Below are 26817 nucleotides of genomic sequence, written 5' to 3'. Positions count from 1 at the left end.
GAGTGCGATCCCCAGTCAGGGTGTGTAGGGGAGGCAACCAATCAATGTCACTCTCTCACATTGATGTTTCTCTCTCCCTTTCTTTCCTCTCTCTCTCTAAAATCAATAAAAACATATCCTCGGGTGAGCATTAAAAAAAATTATACTGCATGTGTCTATGAAGGTGTTTTTGGATGATATTGATATTTAACTTGGTTAAGTAAAATAGGTTGTCCTACCTAATATGGGTGGGCCTCATATAATCAGTTAAAGGTCTTAATAGAGCCCTAACCGGTTTGGCTCAGTGGATAGAGCATCAGCCTGTGGACACCAGGGTCCCAGGATCGATTCCAGTCAAGGGCATGTACCTTGGTTGTGGGCACATATCCAGTAGGGAGTGTGCAGGAGGCAGCTGATCGACGTTTCTCTCTCATCGATGTTTCTAACTATCTACCTCTCTGTAAAAAAAACAATAAAATATATATATTTTATAAAAGGGCTCAATAGAACAAAAAACTGACTCTTATAGCAAGAAGGAATTCTGCCAGCAGATGGCCTTCTGATTTGAGCTGCAACTCCAGTTGTTCCCTGGGTTTACATATTCAGGTGAATATGTATGTGTATATATATATATATATATATATATATATATATATATATATATATATAATTGATTTCAGAGAGGACAGGAGAGGGAGAGATAGAAACATCAATTATGAGAATCATTGATCGGCTGCCTTCTGCACGCCCCCCACTGGAGACCAAGCCCCTCAACCAGGGCATGTGCCCTGACCAGGTATCAAACTGTGACCTCCTGATTCATAGGTTGATGCTCAACCACTGAGCTACACCGGCTGGACAGGTGCATATCTTTTTATGCACCCGTTCGAGGTGACCTTGGTACCAAGGATGTGAAGGTGAAATAACATGTTAAGTGCTTAAAACAGGGCTTGGCAGTTAGTATTAGGTAGTATTATTATTAACATCATCATAATTGTTATTTCCTTGGGAAGTGGAATTGGTGGGTTAAAGGTTGACATCTTTTTCCCAAAAGTCAACCCAGCCATTTTTTACACCGGCGCCTTTAAATATTCTCTGCTTCTCTTTCTCAGAGAAAAACTAATCACCTGGAACATGTAGAAAGTCTGAGCTCCGCTGCCTGTGGGCAGTGGGGAGCCACAGAGAGCTCTAGAGCAGGGCTAGGTTCCCCTTCCTGCAGATTCCAAAGGATTGCTGTGGATGGGGAGGCGGGACGGGCGTGGGAGGGAGCGTCGCCCGCAGGGGTAAAGGGTGCAAGGGTTCCAGTGAATTGGGGCGTTGGTCCCGCATTTCTCCACTTGCGGCCAGCCAGTGGGTGCAGAGCCCGCTCCCTCTTGGCCCGACCAGGACCCGGATGTGCAACGTGCGGGGCTAGCGGCCGTCAAAGCTGCACTGCACTCACTGGCGGCCGCTGCGCTAGGATAACCTTCTCCTCCCCGACGCCGCCCGCCGGGCGTCCGAGAACGCAATAGGCCGCGCGACACCTCGCTGCACTGCGATCGCCGCCCCGCTCTCTCCTTTCCTTCGAGACCAGACCCAGCACGCGGCCCCACCAGGGCTGGGCTCATACCCCTTTAAGAAGCCAGTCGGGGCCGAGGGTGGGCGTGGTAGCCGGGAGCTAAAGGGGACGACGTCTCGCCGCCCAGATTGGCCGGAGGCCCAGGCGGCGGCCCCGCGCTTGCGCAGTGCGCAGCGGAGCGCGCCGTAGAGGCGGGGGCTGCAATAAGAAGGGCGAGCGGGTGCTAATTGGCTGCGGTGGCGGCCCCGCCCGCTAGTGGCGGGCGGTCACGTGACGCGACGCTGGGGGCTCCCGGCGCGGGGGACGCTGGTGGCCAAGATGGCGGCGGAGCTGGTGGAGGCCAAAGTGAGTGAGCGGCGGCGGTGCCGGCCCGGGCGGGCGGCCGAGGGGCCGAGGGCCAGGCGGTGGTCCGAGGTCTGCGACTTCCGCATGGGGCCCCACGGTGCGGACCGCCTGCGGCTCGGCGCCCAGCCCCCTCGTTCGCCCCCCGGCCCTGGGGCTCCGGTTGCGGGCGGGGGGCGGGGAGGCCGGAGGCGGGGGGCGGGGCCCCCAAACCTCACCCTAGTCCTCGCGCGGGGAATCGGCCCTGGGCTTGAGGCAGGGTCCTCCCCGCTTCAGCCTGAGCGCTTAGGGCCCACGTCTCTCTAAACTCGGGCAGCGGGCCGCGCCTCCCAGCTGGAGGCACAGTGCCCCCGGACAGCATGAGGGGCTGGGCTGCTGGTCCGCTCCTCGCCCCGAGCCGGGCTCCGTGCTCTTCGGCCTGGGGGAGTGTCTTCGCCTCCCTGCTCCTCGGGGCACGGGGGGCCGGCGTCTGGGTCTCAGCTTCTCGGTCCAACCGGGCAGGCTGAGGTTGGCGACTCCCTGCCCAGAAGGGCCCCCTGACCCTTCTACCACCGCTCCCACCCTCGGGGTGAGGACCCAGGATCGTCAACTGCCCCCAGACACAGCCCGTCCTCTTGGGGTCTGTGCCCCACGGTGGAGTTTGGGGCCCTATTGGGCCCGCGAGCGGATCCCAGAGCCCCGCCCCCCTGGATGCCCTCCCTCTCACCCCCAAGTGGACGCGGTGTTCTGCCCCCCGGGATGGCGTCCTGACCCCCGAACTTGGCTCGGAGCCTTCCTATCTACCATCTCTCCGTTTGGGGCACCGGGCTCTCTCTCTTTCCTCCCTGTTTCCCCTTCGGACAGCATCTGTGAGGCTTTGGACTCTGCGCCTGGCGTCTCTAACCCGCACACACGCGGCCTCAGACCCTAATCTTGGATGCTTCCCTGTATTCCCCTCCCCAGTGAGTCTCCTTCTCAGGTCACAGCACTCTCCACACAGTCCCAGAACCAGCGCTTTAGACCCCTTTATGCACCCAGCTCTGGTTCCTGAACTCCCCCCTCTTTCTGCTGGTCTGTGACGTTGTCCTTGGAGGGCCTGGTTGGTTTCACGATAGGCTTCTTTCTGTAGGACAGCTCCCCGGTGCCTCTCCCCCTCTCCCCGTGCTCTAGTTTGGGGTCCAGGTTCCACATCCCGTAGATACCATCCCCTCTCCTAGCTTGGGACCCCTTTGAATCCTCTTAGGACTAAGCGGGGAGCATCCCCACCTCAGGGATACACCTTTCCCAGGTGCCTCTCCGAGGTCAGGCTCCAGAACCCTTGCCTCAACCAGATTATGATTCTCCCCTTCTTCCCCGAGAAGTTAAGGAACGTTCTTCACTGGACTGAAGCACTGCCTCTTGCCCCCTGCTGGTCTCCGCTCCCCAACAACCTGTCAATGTCCTCTCTCTCTCTCCGCTCCCGGTACATCTCCCTTCACTTCCCCCTGGGATCTGAAATGCAGCCCTCTAGGTTCTGTGATTATAGGGTATTCCCTCCCTTCCCCCAGACCTACACCACACACACTTCTGCACTTCTCTAGGGTTTGGAGAAATTGAAACTTGTTCTAGAGAAGTAGAGAGGTCTGAACTCTGCAAGCCCACGGTGGCAGCCTGCAGGCCTGATGTCCCTGGAGCCCTGAAATTTAATCTCCTCGAGGGACCATTAGTGTGACTCTGGGCCCCCACCCTCCCAGACAGAGGGTAGGGTCTGAAGTCTTTTTTATTCCATCCAGAGCCTTGAAATATGATCCAATGAACTCTACTTGACCCTCCGGTGGCTGCCCCCCCCCCCCAACCCAGTTAAATTAAGTGGACCCTTTTTTCAAGTTCTCTAAAACACTAGCTTCCGTTCAGGGGGGCTTGAGTCTGCAGCACCACTTGCTCATCCTAGGGAGCTTTCTTTCCCCTTCAGTCTCTTGCGGTGATTGTGAAGTGCCTTCCCTGTAACTGAAATGTCCCCCCTTTTAGGCGCTTTCCTAACCTCTCAGCTGGAGGTTTTGTCTTTTGGGGTACAAAGTCGGCTGGTTCAAGGAAATACTGGAGGTCTGAGCTTAACCCAAGGCCCTGATAGGTATTGGGGAGGCGGAGTCGGCCTGTGAACTCCCTGGGATACCTTGTAGCAGTTTGTACCCATCTCCTATTTCCTGGAGAAAGGGGCTTTAACTTTCCTCCCATGCTCAATACGCTGGAAAGGGGTTAAGCTAAGCTCAGGTACTGTATGGAGGCTGATGTTTCTCCACACAGCTAGCTGCAACTCTGGAAGCCCTTGTGGCCTGGTGCTGTTTATAAACACAGATCTGAGGGCCGGCAGGGGCAGGATGAAGCCTCAGCAGGAGGTGATCTGTCAAGCCCTTGGGGCTTCCCCCTGGATGCTTGTGCCCCTCTCTCAACCCTCCCTCCCACCCCCCCAGTGTCAAGGGCAGGCTCCTCCCTGGTGGCAGCTGCTTAGAAATCAGAGTGGCAGCTTGAGGGGTGTGTCCCCGGATGCTGGTGCCGGAGCTCCAGATGTCTAACCGGGTGGAAGAGGCTATGCTTTGGGGCAGGGAGGGGGTCTTCCAGGGGTAGGATGGCGTCAGGAGATGTGTTGTGGTTGGACTCAGAAAGGCCAAGCCCACCTGCCTGTGGCTCCATGGGAGGCCATCAGCTTGCACATGGCAGCGCCTCTCCCCTCATTGGCCTTGGGCCTCTTCCGGAAGAAACAAGTCTGTGAGCCTTTTTTCTCTGATCAAGGTAGGAAGTCAGGCCGAGAGAGGTGATGCCTCTGTTTCCAAGCATTCTGGACTCTCTGAGGACCAGCAGACGGCTTAGGTACTTAGGTAGGGGGTGTGCTGCGGAGTGAAGGTCTTTCCAGGCCCCCGGGCAGCTGGGTGTGAGTGGAAGGTCCAAATGCCAGCCCTGTCATTGCCACACAGGGAGGGAGGCCTTGGACCACCCACTTCCCTCTGGGAGCCTAAGTTTTCTCGCCTATATAACGTTCAAGTCCTTGTGAAATGAGTGGCTGAGAACGCCCCTGTAGGAGTTGGCACATGATAGACCCTCCACTCCGCAGCTATAGTGCAGAAGCAGGAGGAAGACCCTTCAGCAGAAAAGCGCTCCCCCTTGAGGTTTTGCAGGCAGGACTGGACAGCCCCCTCTGTTATCAGCGTGAGCCTGGTGTTGTACCGATAGAAGGAATCTGAGCTCTTGCGCTGACAAATGAGGAGCCCGAAGTGCAGAGAAGCCTGATAGCAAACCTAGGGTCATCTGGGAACCTAGTGCAGAATCTGGTTTTGAACCCAGGGCTCCCGAGTCAGACTCCATGTCTCACCCTTAAATAGCCAGGAAACGGGAAACATCCATGTCTCCTGGATTGAGGCTGCTAGGTAAACCCTGGCAGGGTTCCCACCCACCTCCAACAATAACACTTTCTCGGGTTTAGTTTAAGCGATTTATTGGTTTCTTTGGGTGCTATCCTGCCCCATGCTCGCCAGCTTTCCATATCCACTCTTGTCACTTGTACTGTGTGTTGTTGTTTTTCTGTTCCCCCTGGAAGTGTCTTTTTCCCACCACATTTCATTCAGGCCAGCTTCAGGGCTCAGCATGGGTGATCTGAAACTCTGCCGGCCCATCCTCTTGGGACACTTTGCTTATGAAGCATATTGGGGGACTTTCATTCCCCTTGGTGTCCCAGAGTCTCACAGAGGGAATGTATCTTCAGGCAACCCCAAAGAAAACATTGGGATCAACTGAGCTCTTGTGTTTGGTTTGATTTAGTTGGAGGGACCCTGCCAGACCTCATTATTTTGCCACAGTTCAGTTAACAGCCTCTCCAGCTGCTGGATTCCCAGAGCCTTCTTCTCAGACCCATGGTCCTTTTTTATTTTTAAATCCTCAGCCCAGGATATTTTTCCATTCATTTTTAGAGAGAGTGGAAGAGAGAGGGAAAGACAGAGAGAAACATTGATGTGAGAGAAACACATTGATTGGTTGCCTCCTGCACGCACCCTGACCAGGGCCCCAGGACATGGGAGAGGGAGGCGCCTGCAACCGAGGTATGTACCCTTGACCAGAATTGAACCTGGGACCCTTTGGTCCACAGGCTGATGCTCTATCCACTGAGCCAAACCGGCTAGGGCAGTGATGGCGAACCTATGACATGTGTGTCAGAGGTGACACGCGAACTCATTTTTTTTTTTATTTTTCTTTGTTAAATGGCATTTAAATATATAAAATAAATATCAAAAATAAGTCTTTGTTTTACTATGGTTGCAGATATCAAAAAATTTCTATATGTGACACGGCACCAGAGTTAAAGTTAGGGTTTTTCAAAATGCTGACACGCCGAGCTCAAAAGGTTCGCCATCACTGGGCTAGGGCTTGGTTCTTAATCGGGTCTGATCCTGCCCCCAGGGGATATTGGAAGATGTCTGGGGGACGTTTGTGATTATCATGATTGGGATTTGGAGATGCTCCTAGCATCAAGTGGGTGCGGGCAGGGATGCTGCTTAATTAACACCCCACAGTGTCCAGGACAGCCCCTACAGAGGACAATCCAGCTCACTTGTCTACATTGCCCAGATGGAAAAAGCCTGCTGGAATGATCAGCTAAAGTGCTCAGCTGTAGGTCAATGCTGGGGACAGTGTAGTAGAGATGAACAACTCCTGGCATCAGTCGGGCCTGGGTTTGAATGTTGGCTGTAATGTGGAGCTCACACCAACCTGGGGGTTGTTTTAAGAGTCAAAGTATATAATGACATGTCCAGCTCAGTTCCCAGCAGGTGATTAGTATTAAGTTGTGGCTAGCCTGTAGAGCAGTGGTTCTCAACCTTCCTGATGCCTCGACCCTTTAATACAGTTCCTCATGTTGTGGTGACCCCAAACCATAAAATTATTTTCGTTGCTACTTAATAACTGTAATTTTGCTACTGTTATGAATCATAATGTAAATATCTGATATGCAGGATGTATTTTCATTGTTACAAATGGAACATAATTAAAGCATAGTGATTAATCACAAAAACAATATGTAATTATATATGTGTTTTCTGATGGTCTTAGGCGACCCCTGTGAAAGGGTCGTTTGACCCCCAAAGGGGTCACGACCCACAGGTTGAGAACCGGTGCTCTAGAGTCTAGACCAGTGATGGCGAACCTTTTGAGTTCGGCGTGTCAGCATTTTGAAAAACCCTAACTTAACTCTGGTGCCGTGTCACATATAGAAATTTTTTGATATCTGCAACCATAGTAAAACACAGACTTATATTTTTGATATTTATTTTATATATTTAAATGTCATTTAACAAAGAAAAATCAACCAAAAAAATGAGTTCATGTGTCACCTCTGACATGCGTGTCATAGGTTCGCCATCACTGGTCTAGGCCAAAGGGAAAAGATGTCTGCGGCTGACATTGGTTGCATATTTATTCTGCTTTACATGAGTTACCTCATCAGGTCCTTCTGACATCCCAATGAAGAGACTGAGGGTCAGAGAGGCCATCAGTGTGCTCTGTTTTGGGAGTGGCTGAGGCTGTTTATGGAAAAACAGGATTCCCAGTTCCTGCCCTGGGGATGCTTTTAGGCCTGAAGATGTGAAAAGAGAACCTAAAATAGAAGGCGGGGGTGGGGGCCGTCAGAAGAGCTTGTGCTGTGTTGGCAATGCTGAGGAATGGAGGAGGAGGAGGAGGGCAGCAGGGCTGAGCTGGGAGGGGGCATCATGTGAAGGGTGAGCGTCAGTGCAAGTGGGGTCAAGCCCAGGCCAAGTGGGACTGACACCAAAGCCGCCTCCTGGGCTCCCACTCGCACCAGCCAGAATGCAAGGGGCGGGAGCATGGGATCAGGTGGTAGCTGACAAGAGCCCCATTTTGTTATCCCCCCACTTGGCCCAGGCAGTTCAGGGAAGCCCCCATGCCCCATTGGTGGCCCCTGACTATGGCAGCCGCTCCCTCTGATCACATGTGTCTGTGGTTGCTCTTTCCAGAACATGGTGATGAGTTTTCGAGTCTCCGATCTTCAGATGCTCCTGGGTTTCGTCGGCCGGAGTAAGAGTGGACTTAAGCACGAACTTGTCACCCGGGCCCTCCAGCTGGTCCAGTTTGACTGTAGCCCTGAGCTGTTCAAGAAGATCAAGGAGCTCTACGAGACACGATACGCCAAGAAGAGCTCAGAACCCGTCCCCCAACCCCACCGGCCCCTGGATCCCTTGACCATGCACTCAACCTACGAACGGGCCAGCACTGTGCCCAGGACTCCACTCACAGGCCCCAACATTGACTACCCTGTGCTCTATGGGAAGTACTTAAATGGACTCGGACGGTTGCCTGCCAAGACCCTCAAGCCAGAAGTGCGCCTGGTGAAGCTGCCCTTCTTTAACATGCTAGATGAATTGCTGAAGCCCACTGAACTGGGTGAGTCCACGTCCTCTGGGGGTCCTGCCTTCCAAGTTCTGGTGCCTGTGGCCATGGAATATTTTCTGAGAAGCAGCAAAGTCAGGGGGCGGTAGAAGTCTTGTTCCTCATAGGAGCCACAGGGACCACGTTCGGGTCTTTAGATTAGTGACCTATGCCATCTAACAATATTTCCCTAATACCAGCAGCTTAAAACAATTGAGAGTCCCAGTTTCCAAGGGTTAGAACTCTGGAACAGTCTAGCTGGGTGGTTCTGACTCAGAGTCCCTCATAAGATCGAAGTCAAGGCGTTGGCCAGGGCTGGGGGTGGTTGTCAGCCTGGTGTCAGCCTCAGCTTCCTGTGCCTCCAGGACTCCAAGTGGAATGTCCTGGGCCTCTTGTTAACACTCAGATTTTCCCTGAGTGTTCTCAGAGACCCTGCCCATTATCACTTACATCTCAACCCCCACTCCCCCATTTATTCACTCACTCACACAGTGTATATGTGAGCACCAGCTGAGCGGGAGCCCCTGCGCGCTCGCGCGCTTGCACACACACACGCACACACTGTTGAACCCCCACATCTATGCTCGGCTCCTGCTACATGCCAGATATAGGCCCTGGTCCTGAGTTGGTCCCTGGGTGCTGTGGCAGAGGTCACAGTCCCTTCATTGGCTACGTGGCTCACTGCCTTCCATCCTGCTGACCCAGCATCCTCTCTTGCTCAGCCAGGGGGCCCCTCTTTGCATGCAGACTTCAGCTTCAGTCCTGTGTCAGCCTGCCCCCTCTGTCCTGCCTTAGGTGTGGGGAGAGGGAGAGGTGCAGCTGCCTTTCTCTTCTTATTCACAGACCTTAGGCTTACTTACAGAGGGGCTGTGGTTCTAGGTGAGGTTGCAGGAGGTAGAGGAAGGAGTTCTGGTGATTTCCGCCTTGGAGTCTGAGGCCGTCCTCTGCTTTTCTCTGACACGAGGAGATGTTCCTTGCCAGCCCCCAGGTGGGGAGCAGGTTGGCCCGGCAGCACCTGTCACGGCGTTGATGTGGCTGTGCTGGAATCCTCCAGGACGACTTCCCCTTTCTCTGCTCCCTCAACCTCTAGATGCTGGAACCCATCCCCACCACACCACTGGTTTCTCTGCAAGGTTTTGGGGTCCTCAGGACTAGCTGGCTAGCTAATCCTGAAGGTTTTCAGATTCCAGAATCATCTTCAAAATGGGGAGGCTGGGTTTTCACCAGGAAGTTGCAGGGCAAGCCTGGCGCTGGGCGGGGAATGAAGCTGGAGGTGACTTTGAACTTGGGGCGGCTGGCAGGTTCTCATCCCCTGCCTGGACCATGGGCTTCCTTCCTGCACTGCAAGCCTGCAGCCACTCCCACCCCATAGTGCATTGCTTTACGCTGTGCCCCCAGGGACCCTGGTCACCTGATCTCCGGGAGAGTCTGCTCCCCTGACTACACCAGGAATTATTCTGCTGGTGGCTCAGAACAAAGAGGCCGACCCCGCCCTGCCTCTGCTCCCACCCACTCGCCTGCCCCTGTCCCAGGTTGTACCCCTTCTCTGGGAGTCCCCCCCCCTTTTTTTTTTAGAACACTTGGCGGCTGCCCGGGTTCCTAGGGAGAGGCCTCACTGAGCACAGGCCCTAACCCTGGAGCAGTCTGGTCCCCTCTATTCCCAAACCAGCAGTTGTCCGCCCACCTTACACCCTGGGTACCTCCCCATGTGAATTCTGGCGCATTGGCCTTGCCCAAGAGCTACTTTAGGAGGCTGTGCTCAGCCAGCTTCCCTTTACCCCTTGCATGACCTGTAGCCATAACAAAGCTGGCTTCTAGATGGAACCCGTGCTGGAATAGTAGACATAAATCACACAGGGTGTGTTTGGGGTCGGGGGAGGGGGAAGAATAGAGCCACAGCCTCAGAACTGAAGGACCTTAAGACACAGATGATATCCTCTGGTTGGGCAGGAGCTGGCCCAAGGTCACACAGCATTGCTAGGAAGGGGCTCGGGGCTGTGTACTCAGCCCTCTTCCTGATCCTCATCCTTCCCCACACCATCAGTGCTTGCACCCCTACAGGGAAGCACCTGTTCTGAACCACATAAAGGTTCTGGATCCCAGGCCTCCTCTCCACACGAAGGGCCCATCTGTCTTTCCCTTCCCAGCCGGGATAGGCCAGTAGCCAGGCGCTCCCAGGGCAGGGGCACTTGCTTCTAAATGATCCTGGGTCATGCTACTTTAGCTTGGGGCTCACTGGGTATCTTACAGCCTGAGGGTTCCCCCAGCCCAGCCACTTAGGGTGTCAGCCAGAGTCTGACAAGGAAGGCCCAGATCTCCCTGTCAGGATTGGGTTGGAGGAGGGAGGCCATTATGAGACTTGCGCGCGGAAGGAAGGAAACACAACCTGGCTCAGTGCTGCTCTGAGAGGCTCCCCAGCATCCTGTGGCCAGCTTCTCATAGTGTGGGGACATTCAGCCTGCCCCCACTGTCACCCTTTGTCCTGATAGCTCCAGATGCCCCCAGTTCTCTGCCTGCCCCCTAGAGGTGGTCAGCACCCAGGTGGTTGAGAGCTGTTGGCCTGGTGCCTGCCTCATCGTTCATTCAGCCTGAGCCCTTTGGCTGGCATTGCCTAAGCAACAAGAAGGTGGTGGGGTCCCTGGCCTGGCACATTTTGCCAGGAAGTTGCACTAGAGGTGATTATAAACAGTGCCGGGTTAGGAATGGCCTGATTGTGGAATACATGGTCTTTAGGGGTCTATCAGTACCAGGAGCCCCTTACTATGCATTTGTGTGGAGGTGGCATTCCTGTCCAGACCTGAAGGGTGAGTAGCATAAACTGGACAAAGAAGGGAGTGGGAAAGTGTGTTTCAGCCAGAGGCCCAGTGGTGAGAGAGAGCTTGTAAATGAAGGCCATGGTGATCAGAGCGTGGTGTGGCATAGGAGGAAGGGGGGAGAACAGAGGCCAAAAAAACATGAGACGGGTGGGCCAAGGGGAAGCGTGGGGATTGTCCCAACGGCTTTGGAGTTGCTGAAGGTCCCATGAACTTTTCCAGGTCTTGTTTTCTTGAGTTCTTTCTGAGGCAGGTATATCTCTGAGGTGCAGCGGCCGGCCTGCCACCGCATAGCCGGTGTGGTACCTGCTTAGCTCCATTCCGTGATGTGGGAGCCTAGACAGGCCTCTGGCAGCCCAGGTCCCAGGCTGCCAGCAGACAGGCTTGTGAGATGGAAGACCGTCCCATCAGTGGACTTCTTCAAATCCTCCTTTTCTTTTCATTTAAACTTAGTAAAATTATGTGTTCATCGTAGAAAACATGGGGTGGTAGTAGAGAAACCAGCTGTGGCTGTGCTCCCTGGAGCATCCCTACTGGCCGAGTGGGCTTGCCGCCTTCTTTTCTCCATGGTGCAATCCTATGAAGATGTGGCTGTACCCTGACTGTTGTTTTGTCATCCTCCTCCCACCCCACCCCAGTATATTGTGAGCATCTGCTCGGGTCCTTAAATATTCTTTGCTGGTGCAGTGCTCGAGGCTGCCTGGCAGCCTGGGGTGGAGATGGATGTGTGGGCCCTCTTTGTTGGTCAATATCTCAGATCTAGCCCAGGGGCTGGTTCCCAGAATTCCCATTCCCTGGAGGACTCAGAGCAAGGGGTTCCCGCCTTTAGTCCCTGGGAGGTGCAGAGGCATGTGGCTGTAAGCAGGGGCTGAGCAGGCATATCTCCACAGCTACCCAGTGTCCAGCAGTGTGGATGACAACTGAAGTACTTTTTGGTTCAGTGGCGCCCATGATGACCCAAAGACACCTGACCATTGTGCTGATTCTTAGGATGTAAAGGTTTTGGAGAAAAATGAAGCAGGGACGGAGGTGGGGAGTGCCAGAATTGCAAGGGTGGTGGTGTAGGTTTTTTTTTATTAATCTTCAGCCGAGGATATTTTTTCCATTGATTTTTAGAGACAGTGAAAGGGAGGGGGGTGGGGGAGAGAAAGAGAGACTTGAATGTGAGAGACACATTGATTGGTTGCCTCAGGCACACACCCCGATCAGGCCTGGGGATCGAACCTGCAACCCAAGTACGTGCACTTGATCGGAAATTAGACCTGCAACCCGTTGGTGCACGGGCTGATGCTCTAACCACTGAGAACACCGGCCAGGACGGGTGGTACAGTATGTATGTATGTGTGTATTTATTTATTTATTTATTTAAATATATTTTATTGATTTTTTACAGAGAGGAAGGGAGAGAGATAGAGAGTCAGAAACATCAATGAGAGAGAAACATCGATCAGCCGCCTCCTGCACATCCCCCACTGGAGATGTGCCAGCAACCCAGGTACATGCCCTTGACCGGAATCGAACCCGGGACCCTTCAGTCCGCAGGCCGACGCTCTATCCACTGAGCCAAACCGGTTTTGGCTATATTTATTTTTTGGTACAGTTTTTAAATAAAGGTGCTTGGGGAAGACTTTCTTCCCAGTGCATTTTCACAAATTTAGACGATACCAGGGAGGTGGAGATCATTGAGGGAGGAATGATCTAGCTAGAAGAGGGGGTGGTACATGCAAAGATCTCAAGGGGGGATGTATTTGACAGGTAGGGAGCATAGGAGGAATCCAGGGTAGCTGCTGTGGAATTATGGCTACAGAGCTGGACAGATCATCCCCGAGGCCCTATGTAGCAGACAGTGAGCCCCGGGAGCCTGGAGACCAGCAAGTGGTATTTGTACTGATCCGAACAGGCAGTGGTGGTGGGGAGAGGAGAGCACTGAGTGCCAACAGGACTGGCTGAGGAATTGATGGGGGAGGGGATGTGACAGGAGTCATGGGTGATGTCCACATCTCAGCCCTGAACAGCTGAAGGTGGAGCTGGTAAAGGCCTGGCTTTGGGGAATCCCCAGCCCCCTCCTGATGGTGGTGTAAAGTATGCTTTGTCCCAGCTGAGGTGGCAGCTCACCTGGCTTCCTGGGGGAGCAGTTGGACACCCCAGGCCAATGACACAGCGGAAAATTAGATTCAGAGTCCTCACAGCAGACTCACCTAGAAATAGGGACCATTCCAGGAAAGGGACCCTGGGTTCTGGTCCTTCCACCACCAGCTTGCCCACATTTCTTAAATAATGTTTTAGAGAGGAAGGGAGAGGGATAGAGAGAAACATTGATTGGCTGCCTCCCACACGACCCCTACTAGGGATCGAGTCTGCAACCCGGGCATGTGCCCTGACAGGAATCGAACTATAGACCTCTTGGTTCCTGGGTTGATGTTAAACCGCTGAGCCACACTGGCCAGGCTTGTCCACCTTTATTACACTGTTATTGCTGGCAGAGCTCCCTGGCCAGCGAGTGTGTGGCTCCCAAGAAGCCTGCTGGGGTCCCTTTCCCTTCTCCCTGGGGGTCACTGAAGTGGGGTGGTATCTTTGACGTCCCACGCAGTCTTGACAGTTCAGATAATGTGAAGCCTCACCTCCCACAAATGCCCCTGGGCTCTTTGGGCTGGCCTGACTGAGGTGTCTGCAGGTGGCCTGCCAGTGTCCCCATAACCAATTAGGTGACCCTCCTCAGGACCCCAACCAGGACTCTGAAGGGACCAGCAGGGCCCTCAGCAAACAAGCATGAATGGGCAGTAGTGTGGCCATGGCAGCAGCCACCTCTTACACCACACCAGCTACAGACTTGGCTGTGCACTCTGAGAGGTGGATCTTACGCATGGAGGGCGCCTAGACTTGGACCAGGATAGGGGTACGCGGCCGCTCCCAGATCTGGAGTACAAACTCAGGCAGTCTGGCTTCTAAGCTGGAGGTGGTTTTAAGTTTGAATCACATTTGCTTAAATAGATTACCTGTTGTGGTTTAGAATTCAAAAGGTTCTAAGACAGGGTTGGCCAATTAGGGTGGGGGCCAACCCCACTGGCTGCCTGTTTTTCTAAACCAGTTCTATTGGTGCACGGCCACACCCATTTGAACGCTCACTGTCTCTGGCAGCTTCCATGATACAAGGCAGAGTGAGGACATCAAGGCAGAGACCTTGTGGCTCAAAAAAGCCAAAAATATTTATACTCCAGCTCTTTATAGAACAGTCTGCCCACTCCTGTTCTAAAGGATTTGCAGTATAAATTTTAAAAGCTCCCTCCTACCTTTCGCAGTCCTCGGAGACTGTGATTGTGGCCAGTTCTCGCACCCCCTCCCCCAGAGACATCTCTTGCACAAATAAGCCAGTGTGCCCTTGCACAGACCCCCTCCCTCCATTTGGTTGCACACGTAGCAGCATGATAAACACAGGGCTCTGCATCTGCTACTTTCAGGTAACCAAACACCTTGGAGGTTACTCCTTATTGGAACACAAAGAGCATCTTGATCCTGGTTACCTGTTTTCCCAGTTGCATAGTATCCTTTGTATGAGACCTCCTGTGGCATGTCTTAACCAGATCCCGTTGGCCGGCAGTCAGGTGGTTAACAGTTTTCTGCTGATAGAAACCATTCTGAGTAATGTATGACTGTGAGCATTTTTCCTGTATGTGTGAGTGTCTGTGCTGATGGGCACGTGCTCACCGAATGTGTCAGAACAGCCGTTCGAGGTGGGGACAGAGTTGTTGCTGGTGTCTTACAGACCTGAAGAGAGTAGCCTGGCTCAAGGGTACGTGCTTGTCTGTGCTGCGTCCTCCCAGTAGCAGTTCTCTGCTACTCTCCCCTAGAGTAGCAGTTAACAGTTTTCCTGAATAAACACCTGAACTCCACAGGGATGATAAGGCTACTGCTCTGAGAGTGACCCTTGGTGGGGGGCATGGGGTGGGTGAGTGGTAAATATTCCCTGAACCAGAGGCTGAGGTTTGGCCCCAAGAAAGAGTAGGTTCCCTCTCACCCTTATCCCTGCCTAGTAGGACTCCGTCTCCCATTTCCTGCTTCCCGGCCTGAAAGGGGCCAAGCAGTAGAAATGACCATGATCCCTTGCCGGGGACCAGACATGACCCTGATCCCATGTTTGTGTTTAGTTCCACAGAATAACGAGAAGCTTCAAGAGAGCCCATGCATCTTCGCTTTGACGCCCAGACAGGTGGAGCTGATAAGGAACTCCAGGTGCTCTGGCCCCACCCTTTGCTGACCTCCATGCTAGATGGTGGGTGGGTGTGGTCTCAGGTGGCCTAGGAGAGCCTTCAGCCAGATCTGATACAGAACCTGCATTCTCACCCCCACTCCAATCAGGGTCTGTGTGCACAATCAGCAGCTCCGAGAGGTGGGCCAGTGTCTCCCTTTAACAAAGTCTGTCCCCCTTAGCATTGTTGACATCAGGGCCAGGTCATTCTCTGAGGGGGACCATCCTGGGCACTGTAGGGTATTGAGCAGTATCCCTGGCCTCCACCCTCTTGGTGCCAGGAGCACCCCCAGTCATGATGACCACAGTCCCAGACATAGCCAGTGTCCCCTGGGGCAGAGTCGCCCAGGTAAGGACACTGGGCTGTCCCCAGGTCTCCGACCCTGCTCTCTGAGACTCCATCTCCAGCTGAGACAGCAGTCGCCACTGGAGCAGCCGCTTGTTGGGGCACTCAGCACATGCCAGGCCCGCACCCACCAACCTACTTAATATCCACACCAGCCCCCCATTGTCCAGAGAGGGGAAGTCATTGCCCCAAGTCACCAGTGAGTAAATGGCAGGAGAGAACATTCTAGGTGGTATCTATTGGCCTTTGGTTCCAAGGGAGGTAGTGGGTTAGGCTGCCTGGCTTGCCCAGGAGAGGCCAGTGGTCACCCAGCTGAAGGGTTGGCATGGTGCACTCCCACCTCACTGACCCCTCCTTTCCTCTCCTTCCCTGTGGTTTCCTTGGGGCACAGAGAACTACAGCCTGGGGTCAAGGCCGTGCAGGTCGTCCTAAGGTAAGCCAGGTGTGCCAGCTCCCCGAGGGAACCCTTGGCTATTTCCGCCTTGGGTGGCTACAGCCCTGCTGTGTCCCACCCCAAGTGCATTGAAGCTAGGTCCCCCTTCCTCACGACAGCCCTCTGAGGCTCCCAGCTAGAGGTGGAGCCTGTTCCTCCCTTCTTCCTACTGGCTATCCCTGGCTGTGGACACACCATTGTCCATCCCCACTCAGGCCAGACGTGGGGCCCTGAGATCCCCTTGTGCAGCCCAGCATTGTGATCTACCCATCAGGCCGGATGCAGCCCGGTCTGTCATCCTTGCCTCTCCCAAGGGCCCTTCCCCTGCCCTCAGCCCCATGGTACCCGTTGTCATTGCAGAATCTGTTACTCGGACACCAGCAGCCCGCAGGAGGACCAGTACCCACCCAACATTGCTGTGAAGGTCAACCACAGCTACTGCTCAGTCCCGGTGAGCAGGGCAGCCCCGATCTGTTGTTGGGGTGGCGAGCATGGAGGGAAGGGCAGGGACACAGACCATCTACGGTGGCTGAGCCTCCACCTGTTCCCAGGGCTACTACCCCTCGAATAAGCCCGGAGTGGAGCCCAAAAGGCCCTGCCGCCCCATCAACCTCACTCACCTCATGTACCTGTCCTCGGCCACCAACCGCATCACCGTCACCTGGGGGAACTATGGCAAGGTGAGTGGGGTGGGTGCTGCCCACTTGCTTGCCCCATCAGCCCTGCCACCCCTATCCCACCTCTGCTCACCCTGCCTGGCCCCACCCAGCCCTAACACCCTTCCCCTCTCTATCCCCAGAGTTACTCGGTGGCCTTATATTTGGTGCGGCAACTGACCTCCTCAGAGCTGCTGCAGAGGTTGAAAACCATCGGGGTCAAGCATCCGGAGCTGTGCAAGGCACTGGGTGAGCACTGCAGTGCCTTCCCTTAGGTGACTGAGTGTGGCTTTAGCTCTGTTACTGCTTCCCTTCCCTTTGCTGGACGTGAGGAGCTTGTTGTCTACAGGGGGTGCTCTTGTCAACACCCTGGGGGTCAGGGAACTTGGGAGGTCTCTAGAGGATGTTGGACTGTCCGTGCAGAGGCCAGAGGCCAGAGGCAAGGACTGGTGAGGGACACAGACCATCTACGGTGGCTGTGCTCACAGACTCGAGTGAGCCAGGGGGTCTGGGTGCGCTGAGCATGTGGGGCTTGTATGTAGCTTTGCAGGGGCGTGGAGACCTCAGGTGGTCGGGTCTGGCCTGATGGCTGCAGTGCAGGGAATGGGGTGGGTGGGTCCAGGAGCACGGAGAGGGGAAGTAGAGGCTGGATTCATGGTTGAGGTTCAAGGTGCATAGGGGATGACCCAGGTCTGATTAGAAATGGTAAGACTGTCTGTTTTCTTTGTACTCTTAACAATCAAAAAATGTGTGTGTGTGTGTGTCGGGGGGGGGGGGGGTGGTCACAGCATTTAAAAAACAAACAAAACATGCCATCAAAAGTGATAGACTAAACCTAGAACTGGTTCTGTCTCTTCCTGTATCCGTGCACCAAGGGCTGCCCAGGCCACAGCTGTGCTCAGGAATTCCTCCACTTGGAAGCTGTGTGGTCAAATCACTGGCCCTTTCTGGTCTCTGAGATGACTTCTGATGCCATCTGACCAGTGGGGTCACTGAGGTGCAGAGTGGCGGAGTTAAGGCCCTATGGCCCGAGGTCTCAGTGTATGTACCCCACCCTGCTGCCTCCCCTTCCCTCAAAGGGCCCTTTCTTCAACCCCCAGTCCCATCTGCCTCTCTCCCTGTGGAGACAGTGGCCAATTTGACCAGAGTGCATATTGGACAGGGGCAGGGTTCATCCAGGCCCCAGCAGCCCACAGGATGGAGGGTGGGGCAAATAGAGGCCTGGCTTGACTCCTCAGTGAGGAGTCAGGGGCCTTGTAGCATTGTGGGCTGGAGGAATGTATGTGACAGCCTGGGCCCCTGGTAGGAGGGACTGTCAGGTTTTTGCTGAAGGAAGCCCCGACTTCATTTCCACAGCCAGCCCCAAGGTAGGCGTCATCACCAGGGGAACTTCTGTTTTTGGTCTCACTTGAACCCTTCCTGATGCACACGCCTTCTCTCTGTCAGGGGAAAAGTGAGGCCCTGCTGGGTAGCTCAGTTTAACTAAAGTTAGAGTGTCCCAGTATGCCAAGGTTTAAGGTTCAATCTCTGGTTAGGGCACATAGAAGAAGCAATCGATGAATGCATAAATAAGTGGAACAACAAATCCATGTTTTTTTCTTTCTGTCTCTCTCTCCTTCCCTCTTTTCCTCTACTTCTCTCTGTTCCCCACCTCTCTAAAATCAATAAAAAGAGGGGGGGTCATGGTGATGGAAAAATAATAAAATCTATTTTTTTAAAAATCAGTGATACTGCACCCATTCTTAGCTGCCCAGGGTCATTCCGATGAGCCAAGGCCTCTGGGGCCACCATTAGCACTTGTTAGGCAGAGAAAGGAATCATGGGATGGAAATTCATACTGAAGTGTGATTGGCTGTGAGAGGAGCAAGGAGGCTTCCTGGAGCCGGCAGCCTCTTGGGCGCAGTTCTGGCTTTAAGCAGGGTGGCCTCCACGCTACAAGACCCAGGATTGGTTTGCTCTGAGACATCAGGGGGGCAGTCACCTGCCCTGGGACCCTTCAGGATGAGGTTTAACTTCCTGGCTTTGAAAGCAGAACATGTAGCCCTGGCTGGTTTGGCTCAGTGGATAGAGCGTTGGACTACGGACTGAAGAGTCCCAGGTTCAGTTCCGGTCAGAGGCACATGCCCGGGTTGTGGGCTCAATCCCCAGTTGGGAGCGTGCAGGAGGCAGCCAGTCAGTGATTCTCTCTCATCATTGATGTTTCTATCTCTCCTTCTCCCTTCTTCTCTCAAATCAATAAAAATATATTAAAAAAGAAAAAGAAAGAAAAAAGAAGAACATGCAGGAAAAGGAAAGGAGGGAGACAGGTCCCAGGGCTGCACTAGGTGATTTTCCTTCCAGTCTTTTTCCAGCGCACAGGCGAGAGGGAGGGCTTTGGGTGCTACTATGAGCATGTTTTCACATCGTGTCTCACTGTCTGGTGCTGTTGCCATCTTTTCCTTTATTAGAGAAGTAACATTTCATTGTACAAGGGAAGCTGTGCTGGTAGGTTTGCTTCTACCCTTGCAGGGCCCATGGTGAGCACTCTGGACTGGGACTTCGGTGCTCCCTAGTGGGCACTGTCTTGAAGTAGGGGCCCTGCCTCCCTGCCAAGGCTTCAGGGATGGTTTTTCTCAGAATTAACAGAGGCACAGCAGGTGGCTCTTTTGGTAGCTGTGTGTTGCCTGGATCTTTCCAGAAAAGTCCTGTTGGTTTGCCTCTGGTGCACCCAAGCTATCAGAAATAACTGTGGCTGCTGCCCAACTTGCCTCCTGGCCTGGCCCTGTGGGCACCTCTGCCCCTTCCCCACTAACACTGGCTGCCCCCTTCTCCACAGTCAAAGAGAAGCTTCGCCTGGACCCTGACAGTGAGATCGCCACCACCGGCGTGCGGGTCTCCCTCATCTGCCCAGTGAGTCGATGTGGTGGTCCCCCTCCCTCATCTGTTTATTACGTGGGGGCTGCCTGGTGGCCTGTTCATACCCCCTTCCTCTGCCCGCAGCTGGTGAAGATGCGGCTGTCCGTGCCCTGCCGGGCAGAGACCTGTGCCCACCTGCAGTGCTTCGACGCTGTCTTCTACCTCCAGATGAACGAGAAGAAGCCTACCTGGATGTGTCCGGTGTGCGACAAACCCGCCCCCTACGACCAGCTCATCATAGACGGGTGAGTCACTAAAGCACAGGGGCTGCGCTGCCTGCCGGGCCGCACCTCACCCGAGGGTCTCTGGGGAGGGAGCAGCAGAGCCATGCAACTTGAAGGCCTCTGCCTGTTGGCAGCGTTGGAAGTCCCAGGTTGCAAACAGGCAGGATTTATGTGTGCAGGCAGCAGGAGTGTAGCTCAGGGTTCAGAAGTGGGGCTCTGGGCCCAGGAAGCCCACTGTTCCCCGGATGACCTGTTCTTGGAAGCTGTTTTTCTGCACGTAACACAGGGACCTGAGAAACCCTTACCTCCAGTCTGATGCACAAAGTTGCTTCCGGAAGTTTGTTCAGCACAACCTCAGTCATGCCCTCCATAGAAAGGTGAAAAGGACACACATCTGCACCAAACTCTGGTCACGCTCTCCTTGTCCCCTTTCTGGATGATGCTGGTGCACGGCCACACTGTCCCTCAGCCTAACAGGCAGGCCGTCCCCACACCACTTGGGGACAAGGGGCAAAAGGCTCTTCTCCCCAAAAGGGAAACTTTGCTTAGGTTTTGGGTTTCCAGAAACTGAGCCCAGCACCTGACTGAGCAGCTCCTGCCAGGTGCTGGCCACACCCACCCCTGTCCCCGAAGTCTGATAGGGGCAGGGAGAGGTGGCAGCCTAAATAGAAGTTGGTACTCAGCTCTGCACCGCCAGCCATTGAAAGCTGAGACTCGAAGCTTGGGGTGTGTACACACAGTAGGGTTGCGAATGACCTATAGGGACTGGGTGCGAATTTGTCCCCTCATTCAAGCACTCATCTCGGGGACCATGTTCAGGGTCTTGCCAAGCCCTCCCTCCCAACTGTCCCAGGAGGTGGACCTTAATCGTCCCCACCTTTCAGATGGGGAGACTGATACTCAGGGGGGCAGTCACCTGCCCTGGGACCCTCTAGCTCGTAGGTAGCCAGGCCAGGTTCAGCCAACTCTGAGCCTGGATCCCCTCCCCAGAGGGGCTGAGCTACAGCCCTCTGTGCTACCCAACCTCAGGGTGGAATGAGGAGGCCCCTGGGGCTGGACATGAGGTCTGGGTCTGAATGGCAGCTCTGTTCCCAGCCTGGCAGCTGTGCAGCCCAGCACCCGCCTTCCCTCCCCCTCACAGGCCTAGAGTGGGTCACTCAGGCTCGGGTGGTGGAAGCTCTGGCAGGGCTGGGGACGGTGGCTCTGCCCCATACAGACCACGATCCCAGTAAGCCCATGGGACCTCACGTAGCCCAGGAGGCTTGCTGGAGGAAGGGTTTTTGGTTTATGTATTTATTCTTTGAGGCTCTGCCATCTGTTCCTCCCTGGCCCTAAGCTGGGTGATCCAGGTGTCCCCAAAAGTACTCTGTCCCAGACCCTATCTTCAGGGAACTCCCACCTGAGCTGGGGGGACAGGGAGAACTGAGCCAGATCCAGATCCTGTTGCTCATGCTCTGCCTAGAGGACGAAGAGGAACTGCAGAGTGGGGCTTTGGAGGGTGAGTGGGATTTTTCCAGGTAGAGAAGTGCATTGCAGGAACAGCTTTGTTCACACAAGGGTGACCCTGGGGGTGGGCCTATGAGTGTGGCGATGGAGGGGAGGCCAGAGGGTAAGGGTGGGAAGGACCCCGTCAGCTCCAGAGTGTGTCCTGGAGCAGGACAGCCTCCTTCCTGTGTGACTGTGACCTAGGTGGTCAAATTCACTTGGAGGCAGGTGCAACTTTGACACTGAACAAATGCTGGGGCCCTGGTGACCCATTGCCACAGCAGCATGTGCGTTCCGTGCACCAGGCCTGGGCATCGGCTGTTCCTCAGGTCCCTCCAGCTGCTGGAGATGGTGGCAGAGTCTGAGGCCCTGTGGCCAGGAAGTGTCAAAAAGCGGGGACTGGACTAGAACCCAGGCTGCTGCCACCTGGTCTGTGGCCTCGGGGAGTTCACTCCTCCTCCCCAGGTCTTAGGCCCTCCATTTTGAAATGGGCCTGGCTGGCAGTACCTTAGCAGCCAGTCCCCAGGGTCAGAGCACACCTCATTGGTTCTGGTTCGCCACAGGCGCGCTCTGGGAGACTCTCCAGGGGCCTTTGAGCAGCACATAGCTGCTCTCTGAGCCTCAGTTTCCTTTAACTGTAAAAGTGAGGGTAGCACAGAATCGGGATGCCAGGGCGGGGCCCCTCGGTCAGGGGGCTGGGTAGGCAGGACCCTTCTTCGGCCAGCCTCCCGGGCCCCGTGCTCTGAAGGTGTTGGAGGGAGTGCCTGCACTGTGCCAGGAGTGGGTGACTGCAATCCTTCAAAGCAACGTGGCAGACCCTCCCAGAGGGCCTAGCTTGTGCAGACCCCATGCAGGGAAGAGACTGGCCCCCTCTCCCTCCAGGACCTCAGATCACTGGGGCCTGGCTGGTGCTTTCATGAAACTTCTTTTGCAAAGAAGAAAGTGGCTTAGTGAGCATCCCACTAGAGTCCAGGGGAGCAGGGTGTGGCTCAGCTGGCCTAAGAATCAGTTCTCCTGTATCCCCCTCCGTGCCCAGGCTCCTCTCCAAGATCCTGAGTGAGTGTGAGGATGCCGATGAAATTGAATACCTGGTAGATGGCTCATGGTGCCCGATCCGTGCCGAGAAGGAGCGCAGCTGCAGCCCCCAGTGCCCCATCCTCGTACTCGGTGAGTCCCTGACCCAGCCCCCAGCTGCTCCTTCGTTTGCCCCAATACCTATTCTAGAAGGGGGGTTGGTGGTTTCTGAGTTTGACTTGTGTCCTGCTGTGTGACATTTTCATCTAAAACACAGCTACCCCAAATGAAAAAAGACCAAGAAAACCAAAAAGGAAAAAAAACCAGGAGCCCTGGCTAGATAGTTCACTTGGTTAGAGCATCATCCCGATATGCCATGGTTGTGGGTTCGATCTCCAGTTAGGATACATACAAGAATCAACCAGTGGCCCTAGCTGGTTTGGCTCAGTGGATAGAGAGTTGGCCTGCGGACTGAAGGGTCCCGGGTTTGATTCTGATCAAGGGCACATGCCTGGGTTGTGGGCTCAATCCCCAGTAGGGAGCGTGCAGGAGGCAGCCAATTGATGATTCTCTCATCATTGATGTTTCTATCTCTTTCTTCCCCTCTCTCCCTCTCTGAAATCAATAAAAATATATATTTTTTAAAAATCAACGAATGCATAAAAATAAGTGGAACAACAAATTGATGTTTTTCTCTATCTCCCTTTCTCTCTCTCGCTCTGTAAAATCATTACATAAAATATTTTTTAAAAACGAAAAGGAAAAATAAAACAGCCATCCCCATGGAGTGGATCCCATCCCCTCAGAGTGGAACAGACCAGGGCTCAGAACTCTGCACTGCAGGGAGCACACAGTTATTTAGCACCTGCTGTGTGCCAGGTCCTATACAGGGTGCTCCCCAACGTCAGGAGGCCTCTACACGAGGCAGAAATGGTATCCCAGGATTGCCCCTGCCCCTTGCCACCTCATTTCCTCATTCGGTGGGTCTGCAGTCCTGAGCATCTGTCCCTGTCACCCTCAGGCACCTCAGACACCAATGGGCTCCTATCCAGCCCCAACGTCAACGGTGGCGGTGGCAGCATGCTTGGGGGCTCTGGAGGCGGGGGCGGCACAATGGGCAGCATTGAGAACGGGAAGCTGGGAGCTGACGTGGTGGACCTTACGCTGGACAGTTCCTCGTCTTCAGAGGAAGAGGAGGAGGAAGAGGAAGATGAGGAGGACGAGGATGAGGATGGCCCCCGGCCCAAGCGCCGCTGCCCCTTCCAGAAGGGCCTGGTGTCGGCCTGCTGACCGATCATCACCCACCACCAACTGGTCGGACACTCAAATTTTCCTGGTGCTCACCACGCAGAGGGGTGCAGGCGGGCCTTGGGGTGCAGAGGGAGGAGTGATTTTTTTTTCTTTTTATTGTTCATATGGTTTTCCACCCCTTTCCCTGGATCCTGGCACCTGTACCTCTGGACTCTCCTATTGGAGGATTAAAAAAAAAAAGTAAAATTACAAAAAAAAAGTACAAAAGAGAAAAATGAAACAAAAAACAAACTCTTAAAAACAAGACGAGCCACCCACACAGCTGTTTCCCCAGCAGGAGTCAGCCCAGAAGAGGGGTGGGCAGGACACTGCACCCTCCCAGAAGCCCCACCTCTTCTGATGACCATTCCAGCTGGTACAGAGGGACCTGGGGCTGGTGGGGGCAACAGGGAGGACAGGGGCTCCCTGGCAGCAGCCACGACTTGGACATTCATGTTCCTTTGCTTTTCTTCTCTCTCTGAACTGTCCTCTTGCCCAGAGACCCTGGCATGGGCCTCTGAGCAGTGAGAGTTTTAGCCAAGAAGCCATGGAGTGGGTTGGGGTGGGGAGGGGGCGATGGGGGCCGTGAGCAGGTGGGTGGGGGTGGGCTAGGGAGGGCTTAGCCACAGATGTGTTGTATTTTTTGAAAGTGCAATAACTTGGTATTTTGAAGACCCAGCATGTGGCCAGAACCCCCTTTGAGGTGGGGGCTTCAGGGTGTGGCACCGTGTGGCGTGGGGGGTCTCAGTTCTTTAGCCAGCTACCTCGGTAACTCCAATTCAGGTTAACTTCCCTACGGAACAGTGCAGATGTCCACGGGTGCCACCGCCGGGAAGGTGGCCACCTCTGAGGGGCAGCAGGGACTCCTGCCCCGTCCTCTTAATTTGGGGTGGTTCCTTCCCCTCTTGCTCTTGGGTTTTCCGACGGGTACGAGGCCTGCCCTGCAGCCCCTCCCCCTGGAGCCTCATACTCGTCTTCCAACAGGACTGGGCTAGGGGCCACCCTTTAGCAACCCAATTAGCCTTGGGGGTGGTCCAGCAACCATGGGGCTTCCATAGCAACCCCAGATGCCTCCAGGGACCTGCAGCTGGGTGCTTGGCCCACCACCCAGCATCCTTGCCCCCTCAGAAGCCACAACACCCCAGACCACTTCTGCCTGCCCTCCTGTTTTGCTTTTTCTCTTCCCTGTCCTTTCCCCACCAACCCCAGAATAATTTTCCTTTGTATAAACAACTCTACTAGTCAGGAAGCAATATCATTTCAGGTCTAAAGACAAAAAGGACATAAATCTGGTCGAGGGCAAATTCAGTTTTACTGTATAAACTCAGTTGCGCAGTCCAGCCTCCCTCAGTCTGCACTGGCAGCTGAAGGCCGCTGTTTTCTAATATTTGTATTCTAATTTAATTGTTTTTTTAAAAATGCAAATAAAAAGGTCAAGGTGAAGCCACCATGGCATCCGCTTTTCTGTGTGTCTGAGGTGTCAGCTGGGGGCAGGGACCAAATGACAAAACACCTCCCCAGCCAGTTTTTTCTCTGCTGCATGATGTTCAGAATTCAAAAGGCACCACATTGGGTCAAATGAGGAGGATTTCACTTTGAACTGCCAGGCCCAGTGTCCGTCTGCTGGGCCTGGTGAGGCAGGCATTAGGCTCCCAAAAAGATGCTCAGCGTCCTGTCACCAGGAAAATGCAAATCACAACCACTAGGAGGGCTAGATCTAAGAGCAACAAGTGCTGGTGAGGATGAGGACTGGGACCCTCCTGCACTACAGGTGGGAACATAAGATGGTGCAGCTGCTGTGGTAAGTCCGGCAGTTCCAAAAAGTTAGCTCAGTCAGTGTGGCTCAGCGGTTGATTGTCGACCCATGAGTCACCTGTACTATTCCGGTCAGGGCACAGGTCTGGATTGTGGGCTCATCCCCAGTAGGAGGTGTACGGGAGGCAGCCCAAGGATGTTTTTCATCAGTGTTTCTTTTTTTAAAAAAAAGATTTTAGAGGAGAGATAGCAACATCAATGATGAGAATCATCAGTGGGCTGCCTCCTGCATGCCCCCTACTGGGGATCGAGCCCGCAACCCCAGCATTGTACCCTGACCAGGAATCAAACCATGACCTGGTTCATGGGCTAAGTCTCCACCACGGAACCACACTGGCTGGGCATCTTAACGTTTCTATCTATCCTCCCTTCCTCTCTAAAATCAATGAAAACTTTTTTAAAAGAAAACATGGGAGTTACCATCTGACCCACCAGTTCCACTCTAGGTATCTCCCCCAAGGGAAATGAAAACCTACCTTCTCAAGAAAAGTTGTACATGAATCTTCCTAGCAGCTTTACAATAGCCAAAGGTGGGAACAAGCCCAATGCCCGTCAGCTGAAGAATGGCTAAAATGTGGCCCATCCATGCCCTGGAACACTCAGCCACGAAAAGGAATGCAGCACTGGCCCTCGCTACAGCGTGGAGGAACCTTGAGCACAGGATGCTCAGTGAGAAGCCAGACACACAAGACCACACAGTGATTCCACTGATGTGAAATGTGAACAGGCAAATCCACAGAGACAGGAAGTGGGTTAGTGTCAGGGGCGGGGGGAGGGAAAGGGGCGTGACTGCTGATGGAGAGGGGTCTTCTTTTTGGGGGGATGGAATGTCCTGAAACGAGATGGTGGTGGTGATTGCAAAATTCCCAATATGCTACCACCAGTGGTTTTATAAGGGGGAACTATATGTGAATGAGATTTCAAAACCCAAAGCCCCTCTCCCGTGGGAGGGGATGCGGGAATGTGAGTGCAGAGGCCACATGGACTGGGTGGCTGTTGAACCTGCTTTCATCGCTGTCCTGATCAGAGGCCTCTAGTTCGCCCTGTGGCTGGTTCAGGTTCCCTCGGTGTCTGGCTGTCGAACCACTGTCCCCCCTCCCCTCAGTCCAAGTTGGAGACCTGTGTCTGCCATGTGACCACACGAGTGCAGACCTTGCCACTGAAGGACAGCCGGAGGTCCTCCCCAAGCCCTGCACTTGGTGGTCTTTCCCACCCAGGGCCAGGCCAGCCCCTACAGATTCCCTGTGGCTGCTATGAAAATCCACTTCAGAGTCCTGCTTGTCCTCTCCCAGGCTGTGACCATGGCCGTCTGTGCCCCCTGGTGCCACTGTCAC

General features: G+C 54.3%; 1 protein-coding gene across 2 annotated transcripts; it reads left to right on the top strand.

The window, feature by feature from the left end:
• The first annotated feature begins 1722 nt into the window (after positions 1–1722).
• PIAS4 (protein inhibitor of activated STAT 4) lies at positions 1723–25115 on the top strand. Of its 2 annotated transcripts, XM_081092229.1 has the most exons (11): positions 1723–1882; positions 7855–8281; positions 15225–15309; positions 16063–16104; positions 16465–16555; positions 16656–16784; positions 16904–17009; positions 19576–19649; positions 19740–19900; positions 22401–22531; positions 23400–25115. In XM_081092229.1, exons 1-11 carry the CDS (start codon positions 1856–1858, stop codon positions 23666–23668), a joined length of 1542 nt encoding a protein of 513 aa, XP_080948355.1. In that variant the 5' UTR covers positions 1723–1855; the 3' UTR covers positions 23669–25115. The 2 variants fall into 2 exon arrangements, with proteins under 2 accessions (XP_080948355.1, XP_080948356.1); XM_081092230.1 differs by lacking the exon at positions 16063–16104 and having other exon boundaries at positions 1837–1882.
• Positions 25116–26817: the final 1702 nt, after the last annotated feature.

Source organism: Myotis nattereri, assembly GCF_964212035.1.
Source record: "Myotis nattereri genome assembly, chromosome: 5".
Classification (NCBI taxonomy): Eukaryota; Metazoa; Chordata; class Mammalia; order Chiroptera; family Vespertilionidae; genus Myotis; species Myotis nattereri.
Note: the sequence above shows the minus strand (reverse complement) of the source record. Positions and strands in the feature narration are given on the sequence as shown.

Excerpts from the sequence above, each read along its gene's own strand:
- PIAS4 (XM_081092229.1), top strand. The coding sequence starts at position 1,856 with ATGGCGGCGGAGCTGGTGGAGGCCAAA. Across the intron at positions 17,010-19,575 it reads GGAGCTGTGCAAGGCACTGG|TCAAAGAGAAGCTTCGCCTG; the intron begins GTGAGCACTGCA and ends CCTTCTCCACAG. Across the intron at positions 19,650-19,739 it reads GGGTCTCCCTCATCTGCCCA|CTGGTGAAGATGCGGCTGTC; the intron begins GTGAGTCGATGT and ends CTCTGCCCGCAG.